The sequence below is a fragment of the Fistularia commersonii genome, chromosome 13 (genome assembly GCF_037954325.1).
Source record: "Fistularia commersonii isolate RoL2024-O1a breed Wild chromosome 13, RoL_Fcom_v1.0, whole genome shotgun sequence".
NCBI classification, from domain to species: Eukaryota; Metazoa; Chordata; class Actinopteri; order Syngnathiformes; family Fistulariidae; genus Fistularia; species Fistularia commersonii.
This window is the reverse complement of record NC_141296.1, coordinates 2,616,627-2,636,783: the sequence shown is the minus strand read 5'-3', so window position 1 is coordinate 2,636,783 and position 20,157 is coordinate 2,616,627. Positions and strand designations below refer to the sequence as shown.

At 40.7% G+C, this 20,157-nt stretch overlaps 2 protein-coding genes across 4 annotated transcripts; both read right to left on the bottom strand.

Moving 5' to 3' along the window:
• Positions 1-2,448: 2,448 nt before the first annotated feature.
• Positions 2,449-8,324, bottom strand: ube2ka (ubiquitin-conjugating enzyme E2Ka (UBC1 homolog, yeast)). The gene is made up of 8 exons (XM_086158456.1): positions 8,249-8,324; positions 7,991-8,161; positions 7,295-7,388; positions 7,061-7,119; positions 6,860-6,942; positions 6,527-6,626; positions 4,472-4,600; positions 2,449-3,419 (listed from the first exon to the last, which is right to left on the bottom strand). Exons 2-8 carry the CDS (start codon positions 8,051-8,053, stop codon positions 3,345-3,347), a joined length of 603 nt encoding a protein of 200 aa, XP_086014582.1. The 5' UTR covers positions 8,054-8,161; positions 8,249-8,324; the 3' UTR covers positions 2,449-3,344.
• A 1,286-nt stretch (positions 8,325-9,610) lies between these two features.
• On the bottom strand, positions 9,611-20,015 carry klb (klotho beta). 3 transcript variants are annotated; one of them, XM_086158259.1, is made up of 6 exons: positions 19,724-20,015; positions 13,285-13,798; positions 12,946-13,214; positions 12,582-12,838; positions 11,558-12,477; positions 9,611-10,368 (listed from the first exon to the last, which is right to left on the bottom strand). In XM_086158259.1, the coding sequence occupies exons 2-6, from the start codon at positions 13,739-13,741 to the stop codon at positions 9,947-9,949; spliced, it is 2,325 nt and encodes a 774-aa protein (XP_086014385.1). In that variant the 5' UTR covers positions 13,742-13,798; positions 19,724-20,015; the 3' UTR covers positions 9,611-9,946. The 3 variants fall into 3 exon arrangements, with proteins under 3 accessions (XP_086014385.1, XP_086014387.1, XP_086014384.1); XM_086158261.1 differs by having other exon boundaries at positions 19,728-20,015; XM_086158258.1 differs by lacking the exon at positions 19,724-20,015 and adding an exon at positions 14,472-15,712.
• Positions 20,016-20,157: the final 142 nt, after the last annotated feature.

The window sequence follows — 20,157 nt, the reverse complement described above, 5'->3', positions numbered from 1 at the left end:
TAAACATTTTAGCGACATAGAGAGACATAGAGCAAGACAGCAGTCAGCCGTTATTGCGCAATTTATGTTGAGGCTCAACAGTCGGCAGCCTCACTGCACATCTTTTCTCAATATCTGAACAGTAAATGTAAAAGTCCAGCCATTTTGAATAAAAAAAAAATATATAAAACTGGTGAAGTTCAATGAAAAATACCTTCATAGTGCAAATCACTGATAAATATAACCACTTAATTCTTCTTTTTCACCTCACATTTTTTTCTTTCCATGATTGGAAAAGTGAGGCACGGCCTCTCCTGCCTCCCCTGACCGCACCTCACTGACTTATAGCTGCCACCTTGTTACGTGTAAATAAATTGTCATTCAACAAGCGGCTGCGGATAGTTCGTGATGTTATTTCATCAGGGTTCAACTTCCACTCATTTATCCCCCCCAATATAATAACACATGAAATTGTTCATTGCTGAAAATGGCACAAATCGCCACCTTGCAAATACAGGAAATTTGACAACTATATCAGTGCTCACCTTCAAATGTGTATTTCCATATACCAGATATTTTCTTTTCCTCAATAAATTAAACATTCTTTATAATAAGTTAAGTTATTAATACATATTCATAAATTACATTATATAGATTCAGACAAAATACTGATAATCAAAAGTGGAAATTAGTATTTCAGAGATAATTTATCAGACACAGATTTAAAGAATGTGAAAGTGTGTAAATGTAATTTACTTTAAATTAGGTAGATTAAAATTACATCTTGTATGAATTTTTTGCTCCAAATTTCTTTTTGTAACAGCCAGTTTTGTTCCTGACCAACAATGGTGGTTCTCTTGGTGTTACTAAGTTTCACATTTTCTGCCGCATCCGTGCCAAAAAGTGCACCAGTTTAATTTATACTCTCCAATTAAATTAATCCATGGTCATTTTTACAATCGTGCCTCACTAAGAAATTTTAATTGCTCAAGTAATTGTAGATTCCACTTTCATTGCGGTCATAAAAAACAATAATCAACATAGGAACTGGCTACTTTGGTAAAAACTAATGCTTGCAAATAATGTTTAATAAACATGCTGTTTGCAGTTCACGGCAAAACTAATGAAGCGTGACGGTCAGTAAGATGTTAAATATTTGACACCGTTGAATATAATAATAATAATAATATTGAAGTTACCGGAGAACAGTGATGCAGAAAAGATTCATTTAACATTAGGTTACGTCAAAAATTGACGTTATGAAAGTATCCTATTGCATTACATTCTGCTAAATGCAACAAGCAACTCTGGATCGGAGTTACGGCAAAACTTTCACAAAATAAACTGAAATCTTGAAGAGTACCGATAAAAGCGGTATCAAATCAATCTTTACGTATGCGGTAAACAGGATGCATTTCCTGCAGCAATATTAGGATGAATAAATCAATATTTATGTCATCTCTCCAGTCTTCCATTGTACAATCCTATATTCTCACTAGTCATGTCTAGAAACCCTGGTCAGAGAGATGCTGCAAAAATCAGTGCAGATAAATCCACTATAATACGGTAATTATGGTCTTGCAAGAGATCAGCACTGAATACTTTAAGTCCATCTGTGGTGGATTTTCAGGTCCATGCAAAAGCACGGAGGTAAATAGCTTTCTTGGAGCGTGTCACAGTGGCACAACGTGATACTGACCGCTCCATCTGTTCTGTTCGTTTCCCTGCTAGATGAAATATGATAAGATGCTCTCGCTACATCCTTTTTCTAACTTCACCGAAACAAGACACGACGGGCACAATCAATTCACCGCTTCTCCTCCATGCATTCTTTATCGATAATAACTTCCTCTACTTTCAACCAGCGACGGACTTCTTAAAACTTCTGTGACTCCGGCTTACGGTTAACTCGGTTAATGTGTACTCGCTCAAATTTATAAATATACAATGCCACATATATGCAAGATTCCTTGAGCTGTTTTGAGACAGAGGTTTATCGCTAGAAGTTGCTTTTTATTGGCTCGTCATAGTAGGACAATGGGGTTTTGTTTGCGCGCATGACTGCGTTGTACCTCTTTGTCACGAAAAGTGTCTTCACACAAAGACATGGAGTTTGTGAACAAAGGACCCAAAGTAAATTAATTTACACAGACTTTAATATCTTTATTTACAGATGAATCATTTTGACATTTTTCATTGGTGTTGTAAAGGTAATGTATGACTTTTCAGTCGTTTTGAATCTTCCCATCCAAACTTTGAATGATGTGGTACTGCTGAACATAAAATTCTTGTACTTTTGTTTGTTTGATTGTTTATTTTGTCAGTTAAAAAAAAAAAAAAAAAAAGATCCAAATTTATTCCTGTAGGAGGCCGACACCAAATAAAAACTTTTTCTTTAAAATGCGGTGAGAGGAACGGGTAAAGGAAGTCACATCCAGAATAGATGTAGGAGAGGGTATTGGGGTTTTCTGGGGGGGATTTGAGCACGTCACGCTGTTGAGGGCGAACATGACATGAGCGTATGAATATGACTTCTGTGTGAATACCTTGGTAACACTTATAAAAGGCCAGCCTCAAGAACAAGGAATAAACCTCGCCCATTTCAGCGTCTAAGAACAGTGTTTCTGCCTGGGGCGACCCCTTTCTAGCAAATTTACTTTACTTGCCAACAGTGAGTTCATGTATAATGCGTCTTAATATATCTGAGGTGCCTAAAGATCATGACTCTTAAGGTGTAAATTTCAATTTCCATGAAGATATTCATTTTTGGCATGAAGTTAAAAATAAAGGGGGAAAAAAAAAACCAAAGAAACCAAGATTTTTGACACATCTTAGTCCTGATTCCTGGGAGACATGGCCAAAGTGTAAAAAAAAAAAAAAATAAAATGTAAAAAAAAAAAAAAAATAGATATGACCAGGTCCAAAAGAGTTTCCTTGAATGGCTTGACTCTCCTACAAAAAGTTTTCAAAAATAAAAGTAAATGCACTGCATAGGCAAGGCTAAGCTGCTATCAGCCGCTTTTTGGACACAGTTAGAAAAAGCTGGGAGATCGGTGGGCGGGATAATAAGTCTGCCGTTTGTTTCAAAGGAAGTTGGGCCGAGTAGCTGGACTTCTGATTGTAGGACTGGCTTGAATGTTGAATGATAGCGATAAGAGCCCACAGAACAACTGATTCGAGTGTTGTACAGCAGAAGTGATGAGCAGCGAGGAGACGGGGAAGAGAGGTGGATGGCGTGTGTCGGTGGAGTCCACTGTGATACAGGGAGGAGAGGGAGGCGCCTAGAGACAGCGGAAATTTGGAGGGGAGTGTGTTTGTGTGTGGAGGGAAGAAAGGGCTGAAGAGGGAGATGAAGGTGTCAAAATTCAGTTACTGAGCAGTAGCTCTGTTGCCGTCGCCACGTCCCAAGATTTAGAAGACAATGCCACTATTACTGCATTCTGGGGAGGGGGAAGAAAAACAAAAAAAAAAAAAAAAACGACAAAATGTTTGAGCCATTGTAACCAAATCTTTGTTTAAAGATACTTCAAGTCTTTGTAAGATAATACTGACAATATCCTGAGGGTTTATGTAGCTTTAAACACATCAACTTTTAGATTCGCTTCATCAGGCAAAATTGCCACGTTTCCATTCTCTCATTGGTCATTTGAGATTTTGAGAGGTGGCTAGCGATAACCACAGAAAAAAAAAATAAACACTCGGCTTGACCAAAAAATACTGGACATAATAGCACAGAATTTGTTACACTATATATCACATCTTAGCAGTTCGACATTAATGCAATGGTGAGTGAATTCCAACTTCCACAGCGGAAGTCCTCTTGTTTTTATAAAAAATGCCTCCGTCGCATCGGGCATTCATATTTCTTAATATAGGCCAGTCTTTTTTTTTTTTTTAAGGGCCACTTCTTATGAGTTAACTGCTTGCAAAATGTCTCAGCTTTCATGAAACTGCAGGAAATGAATGGAAGCACTTTCCAAGGATCTGTAATGTGAAATGAGCCATGGGTTTGGGAGATTTGGCGTGTTTGCAAGGCTTAATAATTGAAAAGTTGAACACATTTTGAAGCAAAAATGCAATAGAATAAATGCAATGATAAAACACTCGTTATAATTCGTCTCTGAGCAGGATAGAGAATACCATTATCCGTTAACTTTCAATTAAAAAAGACAGTTTTGTCAATAAAATCGCTCATGCCATATCGTTTTAATGAATGAATGACCGTGAACTACTTTGTTCCACAGCTGTGGGGATGCGTTACAGTTTTCAAAGGTACCTCGAATAAAAGCAGATGAAAAGGAGGACAGTTTTGGGTTTGAAGGTCACGAGTACGGACGACGTTATAATTTATTCTATTTCCTAGATAATTAACCCACACCGTGATCTGAGGGGATGCGCATCAAGCAGGATCCAGCTACAGATGCCGAATGTGTAACCCGACTGTCTTAATGCTGAGTTGGGAAAAAAAAAAACAACATTAAAAGACACTTACTTTTTCAAAGCCCATGGAACAGAGTTTGTCTATTTTCTGTGTGTACTCCGGACTAGAGACGGGCGCGCCTGCATAGACATGAGACCAGAGCCTCGCTGTCTGTTTAAACATCTCTGGGTTCTGCTTGTACTGTGAAAACAAATGTGAAAAACATTAAGTTTACGCCTAAGGCTTCAAAATACCATTCCAAACAGCTCACAAGCTTATTTGTATTTTTTCGACATAAGAACCGATGAAACTTGTTCCCGAGTGAGCAATAAAAGTTTTCTAGTGCCATTGAAATGATTGCAAAGTACAAAACTAAAAAACAAATAATTATAATGAATACACTCACAGCATATTATCGCACTAAATCTTCCTGTACTCTTCATACAAAGCAACTATAGGAATAGTTCACTTGTGGCCCATATTTCTGATAAAACATACTGGCCTACAAAGATTTTGAGGCTGCCAGCAATGCCCACAAAATAGTAACATCTTGTAGAATTGACGCGTATAATTCTCAACTCATACAATCATCATCCTTGACTAAAGATAAGATTTTTATTATTCCTACTTAACATTTAAGCCCTGCTAGGTGATACATCATTCATATCAATGGTGCTGAGGGGCTGAGGATATTTTTTAACATGTATTTTTCACTGTAATAATGAATCTCCTCAAAGCGCTAATATTATACTACGCAACTAATCTTGATAAATTATTGATAAGGGCTTATGGATTTACACCCTTTGATTAACATCATTGTCTTCTGTGAAATTTAGATGTACCATTTAAAAATTGGACTTCATTTCTAAAAATCATCTCCGTCTTGTGACCCACTCCAATTGATCCAAAAGTCATTTCATATACAAACACAAAACAATCAGCAACCGTCACAAGAAGATAAAGCCGAATATTCAACACAAAAAAATGAAGCTGAAATTTGATTTTAAAAATCCCCTTCTGAACTGGCCCTGGCCTCAACGCCGTGGCTAATGAACACAAGCGGTCAAAAAATTAATGTTACAATGTGAAATGTCACAAATCGCTGTCACAATCGTATTCTTTATTGGTAGAAAAGAAGCGGCTAAATTGCACTCGGTGCTCATTTTAAAATTTGTGCTGTAGCAAGAAAAAAAAAAAGAAAGAAAAAAAAGATTGTCTCATCCAATATCTCTGTCTACAGTTGTTCCAATAAATTGAAAGTCCATCCATAAATTAATCAATCACTCATTTGTCTGCATGTCTGCGGTGACATTTAGGCACAATAGCAGGGTAATCTATGCCAGGGACATTAAGATATTAACATAACCAATCAATTTATGTTAAAAAGGCCTTATTTAGGATCTACTCTAAAATGATTAAAATTATTTCTATCGAAAGTCACGCTGTCATAGAAGGTACGTTAAAAAATTCCAATAGGTAGCCTTCGCTCATTTCACGGAATATTATCTGTGGCTGAATCTCCACAAGACAACAAACAAAAGCCTTGGGTTTCAACCAGCAAATAGTCCAAATCCCATTGGACCTGATATACAGACATTACCTATCTACAAAAATCTTCAAATAGGTAAACTGCTCAATTTAAGAGAATTACAATGTATTTGTGCCAATACTGGGTGAGTGTGTTATTGAGATGAGCAACAACGGTTGAATTTTGCTGTACAGTGAACTCACTCCATGTCTCGGGAATATTGTGGTAGCAGCACCACTTTCTGAATTCAGATGCTTTTATGGGTTCTTTAAATAACTACAAGCTACACATTCAAGTCTTTCTTAAGCACACATACAATGACCTTTGTGCTAGAATATGGGAAAAAAAACGGCATAAATCCAAGCCAAGTGACTTCACTTGTATATACCCTGTCTTACATCTGATGAAGAAGAGCTCAACTGTCTGAAAACCCAGACCAAGAATCAAGAATCTCTAGGTCTAAAAAGCCATTATCAAGACAACCCCGTAGATCCGCTCATATAACCTGTACATCAACAACGCTGTTGTATTCACAATGTTTAACAGTTTCATAAATGCTTAATATAGGATTGAATAAAGCTACGCATGCCTCCACCCACCTGATTGGCTACCACTGCGTCCTGTGGGTCATCTGGTTCTGCAGCTGCCAATAAGGCTTGTAGTGACAGAAGGACTGTCCTCAGAGTCATAGCTGCTGCCCTGAATTGACATACAGATGATCACTTTCTGTAACTGAAATATAAGTGTCAAATTTCTGTCTGGATCCCACTGAACCTATTATGGAGAAAAATAAATTGACCGGACAGTGGTGTGTAATATGGCTAGGTAATAAATAAATGCTTCAGGATTTACTAATGCTGAAATACACTGTCGTACACATGGGACTGATTTAATGTCGGGACGTAAACAACGTGAGACTTTTATATACTCACCACTGGTCTTTGAGAATGTCCAGACATATTGCTCCTGTGACTGAACTAATGTTGGGATGCCAGATCTTTGTCATAAACCGCACCTAGGTGATAGAGCGAAAACAAAGGCTGATCATCTTCCGAAAAAGAAAAGGATAAAAAAAACTTACTGAAGGTCTAGTGCCGTTGAGCATTAAAAAGTCTAGTAATGAACATATATACCTTGGGTGGATTGAAAGGATACGTCTCTGGAATTTTAATTTCTAGTTGATATCTACCCCCTGTAAGAATCAAACAATAGGTCGATGTAATATCAATTCAGGAAGCAAGAAAAGACTAATTATGTACGAGATCATCTCAAAGTAGTGAGTTGTTGACATCACCAGAACTCTCAGGACAGTCCTATTTGAAATGGGTACATGGAAGTATCCAGCATTATCCCCAGAAGCCCCTCACCTTCATACGGTGTGTCAGGTGGCCCTGCTATCTCCCCCCGAAGTTCTGTGAAGTTCTCATCCACCAGATCCACTTTAATTTGGTTTTTGCTCGTCTGAAAGGATGAAATGTGAAAAAGCACGATGAGCGAAGCACAGAAGGCATCGGTGTGTGTTAATCCAGCTTGCTGTCAAACCCCGATCTGCCTGTGGAGCACTACCCTCCACGCAGGAATTGACAAAGTTGTGGCCAACTTGTTGAATAGTACTTATGGATCGAGGTAATGCAGGGCCTCTAGCATAACTTAATATGTGTTTATGCAAAACAAATGATCGGACGTGAGAATAAAACGCGACGATCACACAGAGACTAAAGACAACTATGTTTGATAGCTAACCGAGCTAGCATAACCACGAAAGAAGGCACGCTAAGGCATAACCCCCGATGCTCAGTGTTGATGCTCGACCAACAATATAACGCGTTAGGCCGCCTGACATGATTGTCTGAGCTTAAAAATCCCGACGGTAGAAGACAAAAGCTAACACAGGCTCCAACTGTAAGGCTGGTCGCACCGCCGTGTCCGATAGTTAGCTAACGTTAGCCACGATAGTTAGCAAGCTGACAGCTGACCTAGCGACTCGTTCACTCACATTCAGACCTGAGGTCAATAAACGAATATTAAAGCGGTCATATAAACCGGCAAACGCAGCAACTGACCTCTTCACTTTTGAGCACCTCCTTGAATTCCCGTTTTATCCTCTGAACTGCGATGTTGGCCATGGTTCCCCCTGGTCCTGTCCGGTTGGGCCCTCGCCGCTGCCTATCCGCCTGACTAACGTCGGCTAGCTTGTCCTGCTTACAGTAACTATGCACTTTTTGTAATACAACCTATAAAAAAATGAAAGATGTAATGTTTTTCACCGTCAGTGCCGTTCGCCGGAATTATCAGTGTGTTGTTACAGTTCGTTGAATCACCTTAACATGTGTCTATCATCTCGAAAGTGTAACAACAGAATGGTTGGTTGATAGTGAAAACATTTTAATACCAAACTGCATGCAGTCTGGAGGAGCCAGGGTCATGTGATCTGTATTGCCATCGTCAACGCCTCCTATCATTGGCTGATCAGTGAATGACGATTATTATGAATGATCAATGAATTATAATGATCAGAATTATTATTATTCAATCATTGGAAATCGACAAAAATCATTGATCACACCGACCAGAGGTTCTGAATTCAAAACGTCAATTCTGAGGAAACGTGCAATATTACCATCTGTAGGTTATGAGAATAAACAAACAAACAAACATAGATAGATAGATAGATAGATAGATAGATAGATAGATAGATAGATAGATAGATAGATAGATAGATAGATAGATAGATAAGCAATTCACGGGAACTGCAAATTCATATACAAACATAATGTTGGCACAGTGAGGTTCTCTTTGACACAATAGATTTCACTGATTTTTTTTTTCTATTTCTCCTTTAAAAAGTATGGATGAATATATTGGAAAAATATATTATCATTTGATGAAATTATGTTTTATTGATCATGTTGATCTGATTGTAGGATCAAATGGATATATAATAAGAATGCTATTAATATTAACAATAACTATAATAACAATTGTATTATTGTTATTATCGTAGGTGTTAATAATATTAATTTTTAAATTATTATTTTTATATCATTAGATTGCAAATACATTATTGTTTTTAATAGATCATGAAGTTAAATTAATGGAATAATTACAATATTATGATAAATTAACAATAATAATATGATAGACCATCAATATCATTATTATCCTCATCATATGTAATCATACATATGTGCATGTTTTCTTTAGAAAAAGACAATGATGCCCTTGATTAACTGAATTGATCTGCGTATCCATCCAAAAACCAAGGATGTATGATTTCGTGCAGCCAAATCAAAAATTACCCTCTTTTAACTGATCAAAAAAGAATTGTGATAAATTACAAATTTACCATAATGGTATCTGTGTTCCAAGCCGGATGTGAAGGGATATACTGGGCTAAACATTTATCTGTACTTAACCGAAATGCAGAGCCAGACTTCACTTTGAACAACTCTGTCCATAATCATCCATCCTTCATCACAGGTGAGAATGTAAAATGTGATGATCTGTTCTCTGCATTTTTTAAAAAGAGGCACAAAACGCATGACCGAAAAACATCTCTCGTGCAGAGAAAACGGTGACACTAGAGGGCATCGCTGTCTCACACTGCCACAATCTGGTTCAAACTTCAAACACAGATCTCGCGATGCAGCTGGTACGCACTGGATACCAAATGAAAAGTCCTTTTAATACTCTGCAATACTTTTTTACAAAAATAGGATCCTCATATTGTAATGTTAAACCATACGGCAAACATGATCAGATGGCGTCTTATACAGTACCGTGTACATCTTTGTATAAAATACACTTAAACAAGCACACACCCACAGTCACAAACCTTTTGCAGCTCTCTGAGAAATGTTCTTATCTTAACGACGTATTTCTCTTAAAGATATTTGCAGTTGAATCAATCATAACTGCCACTATGAAGAAGATACAAACAAACTTTGTACGCATATACAGATAAAGCATATTCTCTTCATCGTGGGTTGATGCGCCGCACAATCTTGCTATCACAAGTTTTAGCTTTTGACAAAACGGGGACATGAAAACACAGGCGCTCCTCTCCATCGTCGGCTCAACCTGTTCACCCGACTCCTTCTGCTTCTTGTTTGGTTTCGTTTGGCAACGACGACATAGACGACGAGTCCCATGAACGTGCCAGCGATGAGCAGGACGCAGCCGCCGAAGACCAGCAAGGCTTTGTTTTTCACTATCCAAACACACACGGAGCAGGACTGCGGGGCCTCGCCGGGTGAACAAGCGCGCACGGCGTTATCCTCCGGGAAACCGCCGTGAGCGATGATTTCTTTGTACACGGACACGGAGGCTTTTGCTCTCGACTGGTGGTGCGTCGAGGCGAATAGGCCGAACTGGGGGGAATGTTCATCTTGCAGCTTCCACACGTAGAAACCCTGCAAATTCACTCCATCTACGTGGTAAGCTGAGGAAAAATAAAGATTCAATTATAAGTAGTGCACAGTCTCTACGGACTCTTCCTCGTGTCGCAATGCAGGTGACTTGGGCACGTATTTACTGCGAAATGCAACGCTAAGCAATGTGACACACACACACGCCCTGGACTTGATCTGTGTCAGAATTAACATCGCTTGCACAAAACAGGGTGACCATAAAGGGCAAAGTACTAAATATTCTCACTCCGCCGCCCGTCTTCTGGCCTCCTCCCCTTTTATTATCACCATGTTCCTCCGAGTTTTACAGTTTACGGTTATATCATCATAAAAATCCGCTTTGCTTTGGGTGTTCTATCTATAGAAAACCGCACACACACACACCAGCTGAAATGTTATTTCAATACGGTTTCGGGATCTGATAAGACTGACAAGTTGAGCGAGGTGTGTAGAATACATGTTAAATAATAATATTTGAATATTTAACACAGTTATGCTGTTATACAACAGACCTGGGCATTTTATGGCCCGCGGGCCACATTTGTCCCGTTTTGCTTTTTTTATCCGGCCAGCCAAACCATTGTCTTTGAATATCTTAAGTATTTTCAATCAATATTGAATTTAGAAACTCCTTTTTTTTCCTTTTGTTAAATTTTGTATGGATTACATACAGAACGGAATAATGTTGGTGCACTTATATGATCATTAATGATTTTAAAGTTGAAATACTGTATGCCCAAAAATGTAAATACACTGCTCGAAAAAATAAAGGGAACACTTAAAAAACACATCCTAGATCTAAATGAATGAAATATTCTAATGAAATACTTTGCTCTTTACACAGTTGAATGTGCTGACAACAAAATCACACCAAAATGATCGATGGAAATCAATTGTATCAACCCATGGAGGTCTGGATTAGGAATCGCACTCAAAATTAAAGTGTAAAAACAAACTCCAGGCTGATCCAGCTTTGATGTAATGTCCTTAAAACAAGTCCAAATGAATCTGTGTTGCTTCCTGAGTGGACACTATGATTTCACACAAGTGTGATTGACTTGGAGTTACATTGTGTTGTTCAAGTGTTCCCTTTATTTTTTTGAGCAGTATATATAAATAACAATATTCATTTTGTTCAAGATACCTAGTTGGTCCATGCATGAAAATTAAATAACAAATGTGGCCCGCCAGCCAAAATAATCGCCCCAATACAGCACCCACCTTTAAGTGCCTCCTGCACGTAAGTCCTTAGAAAGTGTTGTTTCAACGTATCCTTGACTGGCGCCTGGTCATCCACCCCGCTGGCCGTGATGATGATCGGCAGAGTCCCGTATCTGTCGGTCACCCAGTTTAAAATCCTCCGCAAGCCCCAGGGGACGAGGGCTTGCCCCATCTTGGAGGAAGGCCAGGTGGGATCCGAAAGCACGAGGCAGTCGTGACTGACGTATTGTTTCTCCTCAGAATGGTTCTGCGCGGTGGGATATGGAGATACCAAACGGGTAGTAAAGTGGTTTAATGCAATGAAACTCAGGGCGCCTCTGAGTTCCCGCCTCTCCGTGTCAGTAAAAGCAGGAAGCGGGGATCCATGGCGACCCATTCCACGCGCTCTCTCCTCGAGATACGCCTTCATTTCTCGCGGGTAGTCGCTCCACTTCTTCTGGTATCTCGTTCCGAGCAACGGATCGAGAAAGCGACCGAGCTCAAAAAGAAGGAATCGTTGCGCCGCCGCTTTGTGCGAGTCCAGGAAGGGGTTGGCGGGTTTGGCCCAGTCTGCATGAAGAGCCAGCGACACCATCGCTCTCTGGTTGGAGTATCTCCGCTCATGTAGCCTCCATGCTTTCGCGTGAGCCAGAAGTAGGTTATGAGCCGCCAGGTGCTTCTCTTCCCCGGCCGCGTAGAAATCGGACAATCTATTCGGCTCGTTCACGGTGATCCAATATCGGACCGAGGAGCCGAGCTCCCGATAGCAAAGCGATGCATATTCCTGAAAGGCCTCTACTGTGCTGCCGTTAAGCCAACCTCCAGAGGCATGCAGGGGTCCAGGCAAACCCAGGTGTGAAGACCTGTGTGTTGGGTAGTAGAGAATAACAACAGCCTCTAGGCCCAGCTTCCGGAGCTCAGAAAGGACACATCTGTAATATCTTTATAATAGCACAAAGGAAAAGATAAACAGAATTAACATCATATTGTTTGTCGAGTTGTCGAACGAGGACTTTTTCGGCGTTATTTCCGATGATCTGGTTACCTCAGAGCCTCGGTATTCACACGGGAGAGGGTCCCGTGAGGTAATATCAACGACCAGTTGAGGGCGAAACGGTAGTGAGACGCCCCGGTGGATGCTAACAAGCTAAGATGACTACGAATTGCTAAATAGTCAGTGCACTGGGCACGATGGGTACGTAGCTTCTGTCCTCGAACTGGATGCAACGATCCATCTCCCGTGACGTTCCAGGTGTACACCTGAGGATCGGTAAACTGCGGCGAGAAAGGGTGGAAGTTGACCTGCAGAGACAAAAGGGACAAAAAGGGTATTTTTTTGGGGGGTCTTCTACGTTTGTTATAGTAGAAAAATATGGGTGTTTTTTTCCTTCTGTTCTGACTTTTCTCACCTGCAAGGCAGAGTCAGCGACGCCCCAGTGAAACCCACAGGGAAAACGACCTTTGCCATCTGTGGCGGCGTCGTCTCGGGGGAGACCGTTGTTAGCGATGACTTGCTTATAATACTGGGCAGTGGTTTTGGGGGTCCTGGTACGGTTGGGTTGACTGAAGTCAATGTAAAAAAGGCCTCGTCTAATCGTGTAGCCGTAATTCCATTCAAAACCGTCGACCAATGACCACGCGGAGAATCCGAGTACCCGCAATCCATCAAACTTGATAGCTGTAAGAGATAGCGCGGGTTGTAAATTTGGTCGCGATCAATCATTTACTCTTTCAGTCCGTTCCCTTACCTTGAAGTACCTGGTTGATAAAACCCTTCATCAGGTAAATGGCCACCGTGTCCTCCTTGCCCACGCTAGCTTCAGAGAACCAGCCTCCCTCGGCGACCAACACACTCACTCCCCCGTACTCCAGGTTAATCCAGCTCAGGATCCGCCTCAGGTCCGGAGTCACGGTTTGTCCGTAGTGGACCAGGTTTCGACCCAGGCGGAGGTTGTTCGGGCCGAATGACAGAGCAAAGAAGTCTGCCGTTTTCCGCACCCAGACCTTCTCTTGAGTTGAGAATTCGGGCAGGAGGTCCCCGTACTTGATTTTCAAAGATGGTGGGTAGTCTCCTTCCCCAAAGATGGGATTCGCAAACCAGCCCAGCACGGCCTCCATTGACTGCTGGCAAAGGTCGACATTGGCGGCTGTGGCTTGGCCTTTTTGAGGTTCAACCCAGTGGGAACCCAAAACAATGGACACCATGCCTTTTTGAGACGGGCGGAAGTGGATGTTGTAAGTGTGCCAGACTTTGGCGTGTGCCTGAGAATTATAGAAAATACAACACGATTGCATTATTACAACACGCGTTTTGCCGGAAAGGTCTATTGCCGCACTGCGTTGGCTTGCGGAAGCGCTTGAAATGATATTGTTTTCTTGAAATGACACAAAAACTGATGTAAAGCGCAAATCTCCATAACGTGTACACATCAAAAATGCATTTTAATGATGAAATATTTTCACGAGTTTCAATCTTCCCCGGCGGTATTTCTATCGTAATTAAAAAAACGATTGATTTGACATTAGAGAATTATTTTCTGATCATGCCGTCTGCTTGATATTGGCTGTTTTCACACCATCTGTACAAACTACTCAACCGCAAAACAGCAAGAGTGATTATCAATGGAGCCTTTTTCTGCAACTTCCTGTCACACAAAGTGCTAATGTTGTGGACTTTGGCTTCAGTGCTTCTTGAAGTGTCTTGTAAACTGATCACAAACAACTGGAACCCATGCGTCGCGATCGCTGGTGTTTTGTAGCGTCAAATTTAACCTCATTATCCTCCGCTCTGCCAACTTGTTTTTTTTTTGTAACTTCAAAACCAATTTAGGCTGTGCAGGTTTACACAAATAGTCTTGATCTAGTATAGACTGCAGCTCAGCTGTAAAAGCACCAAGATTGCAGGCAATTAATACATAAACGATAAATAACTTACTTTGATTAGATTGTGAGCCACAATGAGAGAACCAGACGGACCCAGTGGTTCGCCAGGTGCGTGCAGACCCGTCCCGTAACCCTGGACGGACACCAGGTACGGGTTGTGCATCGTAATCCAATACCGTACGCGACTACCAAATGTTTGGAAGCAAAAGGTAGCATAGTCGTGAAACATTCCCACGAGCGTTTCGTTCGTCCAACCTCCGAACGCCTCTTGCAGAACTTGCGGCAGGTCCCAGTGATGGATCGTAACGACGGGTTCGATTTTGTTTCGGAGAAGCCCGTCTATGAAACGAACGTAGTGCTCGACGACGCCGGCGTTGGGCCGACCCTTCGCGTTCCCGTCGGGAAAGAGTCTGGGCCAGGAGAGCGAGAAGGAGTATGCTTTTACGCCCAGATATTTGAGCGCCTTTACGTCTTCTTCCCAGAGTTTGTAGCTGTCGCTTGCCACATTGGCGTTCTCAGATGATGGATCACAACAAGAAGACGACTGGGTAAAGTGATCCCAGATGGATACGCCTTTTCCACCCTCATCCCAGGCTCCTTCGGTCTGGAAAGCCGACGTTCCTGAGCTCCATAGGAATCCTGAAGGGAAGGTGTCATGAAGCGAAGACTGATCTTGGAGGAAATGTTCAGACCGGGGCTGCCGCCAAATGGATTTGCCGTCCCCAAGCGAGCAAGCTGTCCTCTTCACTCCGAATGCTAACAACAGCTGTGAAATGAAGATGCGCTGAAGGATGGAATAAGGGGAATGGCTCAACATGCTGAAGGATTCTACCTTTTTTCCATAAATCCAGGGAGAAGGTGATCTAGAGCAGCACAACCGCTGTCAAAAATAATGCAGCTCTTGTGAGGAACAGGAGATCCATCGTGGAAAGAGGATGGAGGAGAAGTGATTCCGGCCAGGAGTATCTATTTGACAATGTAACCTGGCCAGACTTCCTTATTTTCCCCCTAAGTGCACAAGTGTTCCAACTCAGCCCCTCCCTTCCACATAATGTTCACGCATACAAGGGCTGACTCATGAGCAAGCAACCTTGTATTTTATGAGCACTTCTTGTGTGTGTGTGTGGGTGCGTTCCCAAAAAAAAAAAACGGTAATTTCAATTTAATGTATCACTGCATCAAAAATTAGAAAAAAAAAAATACAATTCCTAGGTGGACGATTTTTACTCATCCTTGTCAAGAAAAATACGCAGCATTTTGATTAACGTAAACATGGTTCTCGTGTCAATCATTAGCTTGCACTGTGATCTGAAGTTTCCAAACTAAGACGCAGCACACGCAATTTTCTGACCTGTTCCGTTTTAAAACACATTTATAGGAAGGAGGGACGATCTATTATTGAGGGTTAACGACGGAAAAAAAAAGGAGATTGTCAGTTACACTATGGCCAGAAGGTGTTTAGTGCATCTGCAGTGCCCTTGCCAGATTTGATCACACCTTGACAGGCAATAACAGTGAAACTGGATAATATAACGTGATTCAATTGAGCTCCTCTTTTCAATCCCTGACTCAAGGAGACAAGAGAGTGTTGGACAGATGGAAAAACAAAAATAATGAGAAGTCCATCTGCCCATGTGTGACTGTCCGTAATCCAGCCTTCCCATCCCGGGCCTTTTCTCATCCTCCGTCCATTAAGGCGGCGTGTCTAAAATAAACAACGCCGCTACGCTCTGCTTCTCTGCAGTGGGGTTTGGAATCCTGACCGACGAGAAAAAAAGACAAATAAAAACATAACCAAAAAAAAAAAGGAATTTTCACAGTTCAGAGCAACCTTCTATCGGTGGGTTTTCTGACTTTGTAAATGCACTTATTTATTTAAGATAGTATTCGGTATTCAGTTTCTTCGCCCAAGACATCTGATATGATGGAGGGTGATTTTTATTTTATTTTTTTTAAATAGTAAATTATGTTTAGTTACGTCTCTGTACACACAGAAACAAAAGGAAGATTTTGTTCAGGAGAACAGCTGCAGGGAAAGGAACAACAGCCGCATTGGCCGAAAACAACCAGACGCAAACGTCCCTCGAGATTTCTATCTGACGGTTTGCAAAGTTTCATCATAAAATCTGTAACGTTATAATGGGCATAAAGCAGCACTGGAAAATCCAGCTGACGCATTTTAGGTGAGATCTTTTTTTTTTTTTTTTTATTGGGGTAACATTGGCAGCATTAAAGATATACCCCGTTTTATTTCCTTCAATTAAATGTTTTTGACTTTAGATTTTCTTAATCATTTTATATGTCACTCATAATGAAAACATTCATTTCAGTGTAGATTAAAATATCATCACGGGTGACACATAATTCAAATTTTTTTCATTTGAATTTCCTTTAAAAATGATTTGGGAGTTAAAAAAAAAAATCTTTGCGGTCCTTTCGCGATACCACAAAAAGATCGATAATGCGATGGACAACGAATCCTAAAAGCAAACCACAAGTTGCACATGAGGAAATAGATATAAAACCAGATAATGAGTAATCAATGACTTACATTACGTTCACTTTTATTCAAAGTGATAATCGGGCCTTTGATTTTTGCCCTCTGGGAAGGAGGGATTTATTTTGCAGAGAACGCTTCGTCTCGATTTTATCCCAAACCTTTCATCGAAAAACTAAGCGACTGGGACCTTTCAGACTGAAGAAGCTCTCCTGTCAAGGATTTTCTCCCTTTTTCAAACTCTTTTGGCAAGAAATATATAAGTAGTGGTAATTTTAAAGAGGTTGCTGAAATTAAATGACTACACTCTTTGTGAGGAATGTTTTTTTTTTTCACACTGGTGAATTTAGGGCTACTAAATACTACACGCTACAAAAAAAAAAAAAAACATTACCTATAGAGGGCAAAATAGGCGTTCAGCTCAATCCTATTTTCCCCATGAAAACGTGCACGGAAAGAAGCTCCAACATCCAACAGGAAGGAGTCAACGGGAATAATTCTACACTGAAAACCGTTTTTTTTCCGACCGCTTTAAGAATCCGAACCCCGTGAATCTGATTGCAAGCCAAACCCATGTGATCCAGATCGAGCCTGATTTGTTCATCAAGAAGACGTCAGGTAGCAGCCATAAACTGGTTATTTGTTCAACTTCTCTTTATGTGAGGCCTTCAACCTAAGTAGATATTTAGTGCCCTTTTTTTTTTCCTTGTATTGGGCCAGACAAGTGCAAAACATGCCTTTTGAAAACCCTGTCGTGACCAAAAACATTGAACATGAAGTCTTTCGCAATAAAAAAAGGGCTGTGGTGAAATGTTTCATCTTCTCACAGGATGCTGTCAACAACTTTTTCCATCGACGTGCCGGCAGAGCACGCTTGAGGAAGTCTGAAATGTGAGACCCCGACCAGAAAAGTGATTCTAGTCTACAAGCCTTCAGAAATGCTTCTGGACATCTCTGCAACATCTACACATGAGCACCAACTCATTGGTTTACGCTGGTCAGGAAGAATATACACGGCTACCAAACATCATCTTCCGTCTCTCAACTTGCATGACCTGCCCATTTGTACAGGTTTCCACTCATTTAACAATCTCCAATTTCCTCAGTTTGCCTTCTGTAAGCAAGCTTGTCCAAAACTGAAAGTCCTGCATGCCAGTCGCAACCCATCTATTTCATGTGTGATATAAGGACTTTCTGAATTCTTGGTATCGACTGCAAAGAACATGGCCATGTGGTTATCACTGGACATACCCGGAGGCTCGGAGAACCCCAGCTTTAAGAGACAATCTGATGTTAAATGTAACGCAAGATTTATAGTTTCAATCATCTTGTCAACTGCGGGGATTATCCCGGTTACGACCACCGTGCCACCATTTGGTTGAACTCTGGTACGTGAGCATGATCAGGCAGAGCCGAACTGTGGAGATCTAGTGACCGATAAATTTCATTCTTTAATGCCAGTGTTTCCCAACCACTGTGCCGCGGCACATTTGTGTGCCGTGAGAGATCATCAGGTGTGCCGTGGAGAAATGCCCACTTTCACCCGATTGGTCCGAAAATTATTTATCCGACGCGAATATTGTGTCTTCCTATGTCTATGTGGGCAGCGTGCCGGTTCGATGGCAACGGGTAGTGAATGAACCTGTGCATCTGTGTATCAGAGTGATTAGTGACGCTTTGCGTGATGCATTTCTAAAATAAAAAGTACTTGTATCTGCGTAAACAAACAGGCAGCATTGTTGAAAACTACCAAGATGAGTGAGAAAGCAGTGAAAGTTGCTATAAAGTTGCTGAACTCGTCTCTAAATCCAAACAGCCGCACACTGTAGCAAAACATTAACCCTCATATTATGTTAAGGGTCAATTTGACCCATTTCACCCATCGACCCAATGGGTGAAATTGACCCTTAACATAATATGAGGCTTGATACTACCTGCCGGCAAGATCATTGTAGAAGAAATGCTCGGCTCTGGCGTTGATAAAGAAATAGAGTTCTCTCAAATAATACAGATTTCAGACATATCGATGACATGTCTTCAGACATTGCCAAAAAAAAGTGTTCTGGAAAAGTTGCACATCAGTGGGAAATTTGCATTGCAACTTGACGAATCTACAGATATTAAATATATTAGATTTCACACTGAGTAAAATGAGACCACGGTTTCATTCAAATTCGTTAAAAAAATGGTTTTGACATATTCATTTGGTGGTGAGCCGTGTGATTTTTCGAATGTAAAATATGTGCCGTGGCTCTAAAAAGGTTGGGAAACACTGATTTAATGTACATTCAGCATGGTGGAAAATGGGTTAGCAATGTCTTCCTCACACACCTTCAGCCGTTTTGTGTGCCATTTTAATTTGGGAATCTCCAACCTTCAGAACCTCTGTCTCAGTGCCTGATTCCATCCAAATATACTGCTCAAAAAAATAAAGGGAACACTTGAACAACACAATGTAACTCCAAGTCAATCACACTTGTGTGAAATCATAGTGTCCACTCAGGAAGCAACACTGATTCATTTGGACTTGTTTTAAGGACATTACATCAAAGTTGGATCAGCCTGGAGTTTGTTTTTACACTTTAATTTTGAGTGCGATTCCTAATCCAGACCTCCATGGGTTGATACAATTGATTTCCATGGATCATTTTGGTGTGATTTTGTCGTCAGCACATTCAACTGTGTAAAGAGCAAAGTATTTCATAAGAATATTTCATTCATTTAGATCTAGGATGTGTTTTTTAAGTGTTCCCTTTATTTTTTTGAGCAGTGTACTACCAGCTGAAGTCAATGATGCTGAAACGTACCTACCTGGAGTGGCTTCAAGACCCAACCAAGCACTGGATTTTCTTGGAAAACCTCAGGGCTGCCCTTTTAGGAGGATCTGCCATTTACAACGTCACAGGAAAGGACCTGGCAACGAGAAAGAAGCATTAATAGAAAAGGGGCAGGAGTTGTTTTATCTGAATAATTACTTCAGATTTTTCTCAATCGAAATGAACTGTTCATACTGTCGCATGAATTAACACTTTTTATGTTAAAAAAAAAATGATCATCAAACTTTTTTCGTCCTCGACTTGAAAAATGAAACAGATCCAATGATTCTGGAGACACCAAAATGCAGCCATTCATCTGTAATGTAAATGAAACATTTAGTGGAAACTCCCATTGATCTCAGTGTCCAGCGCTGTTCATGAGATCAGCACAAAAAAAATGAAGATACCAAAAAATATATATATAT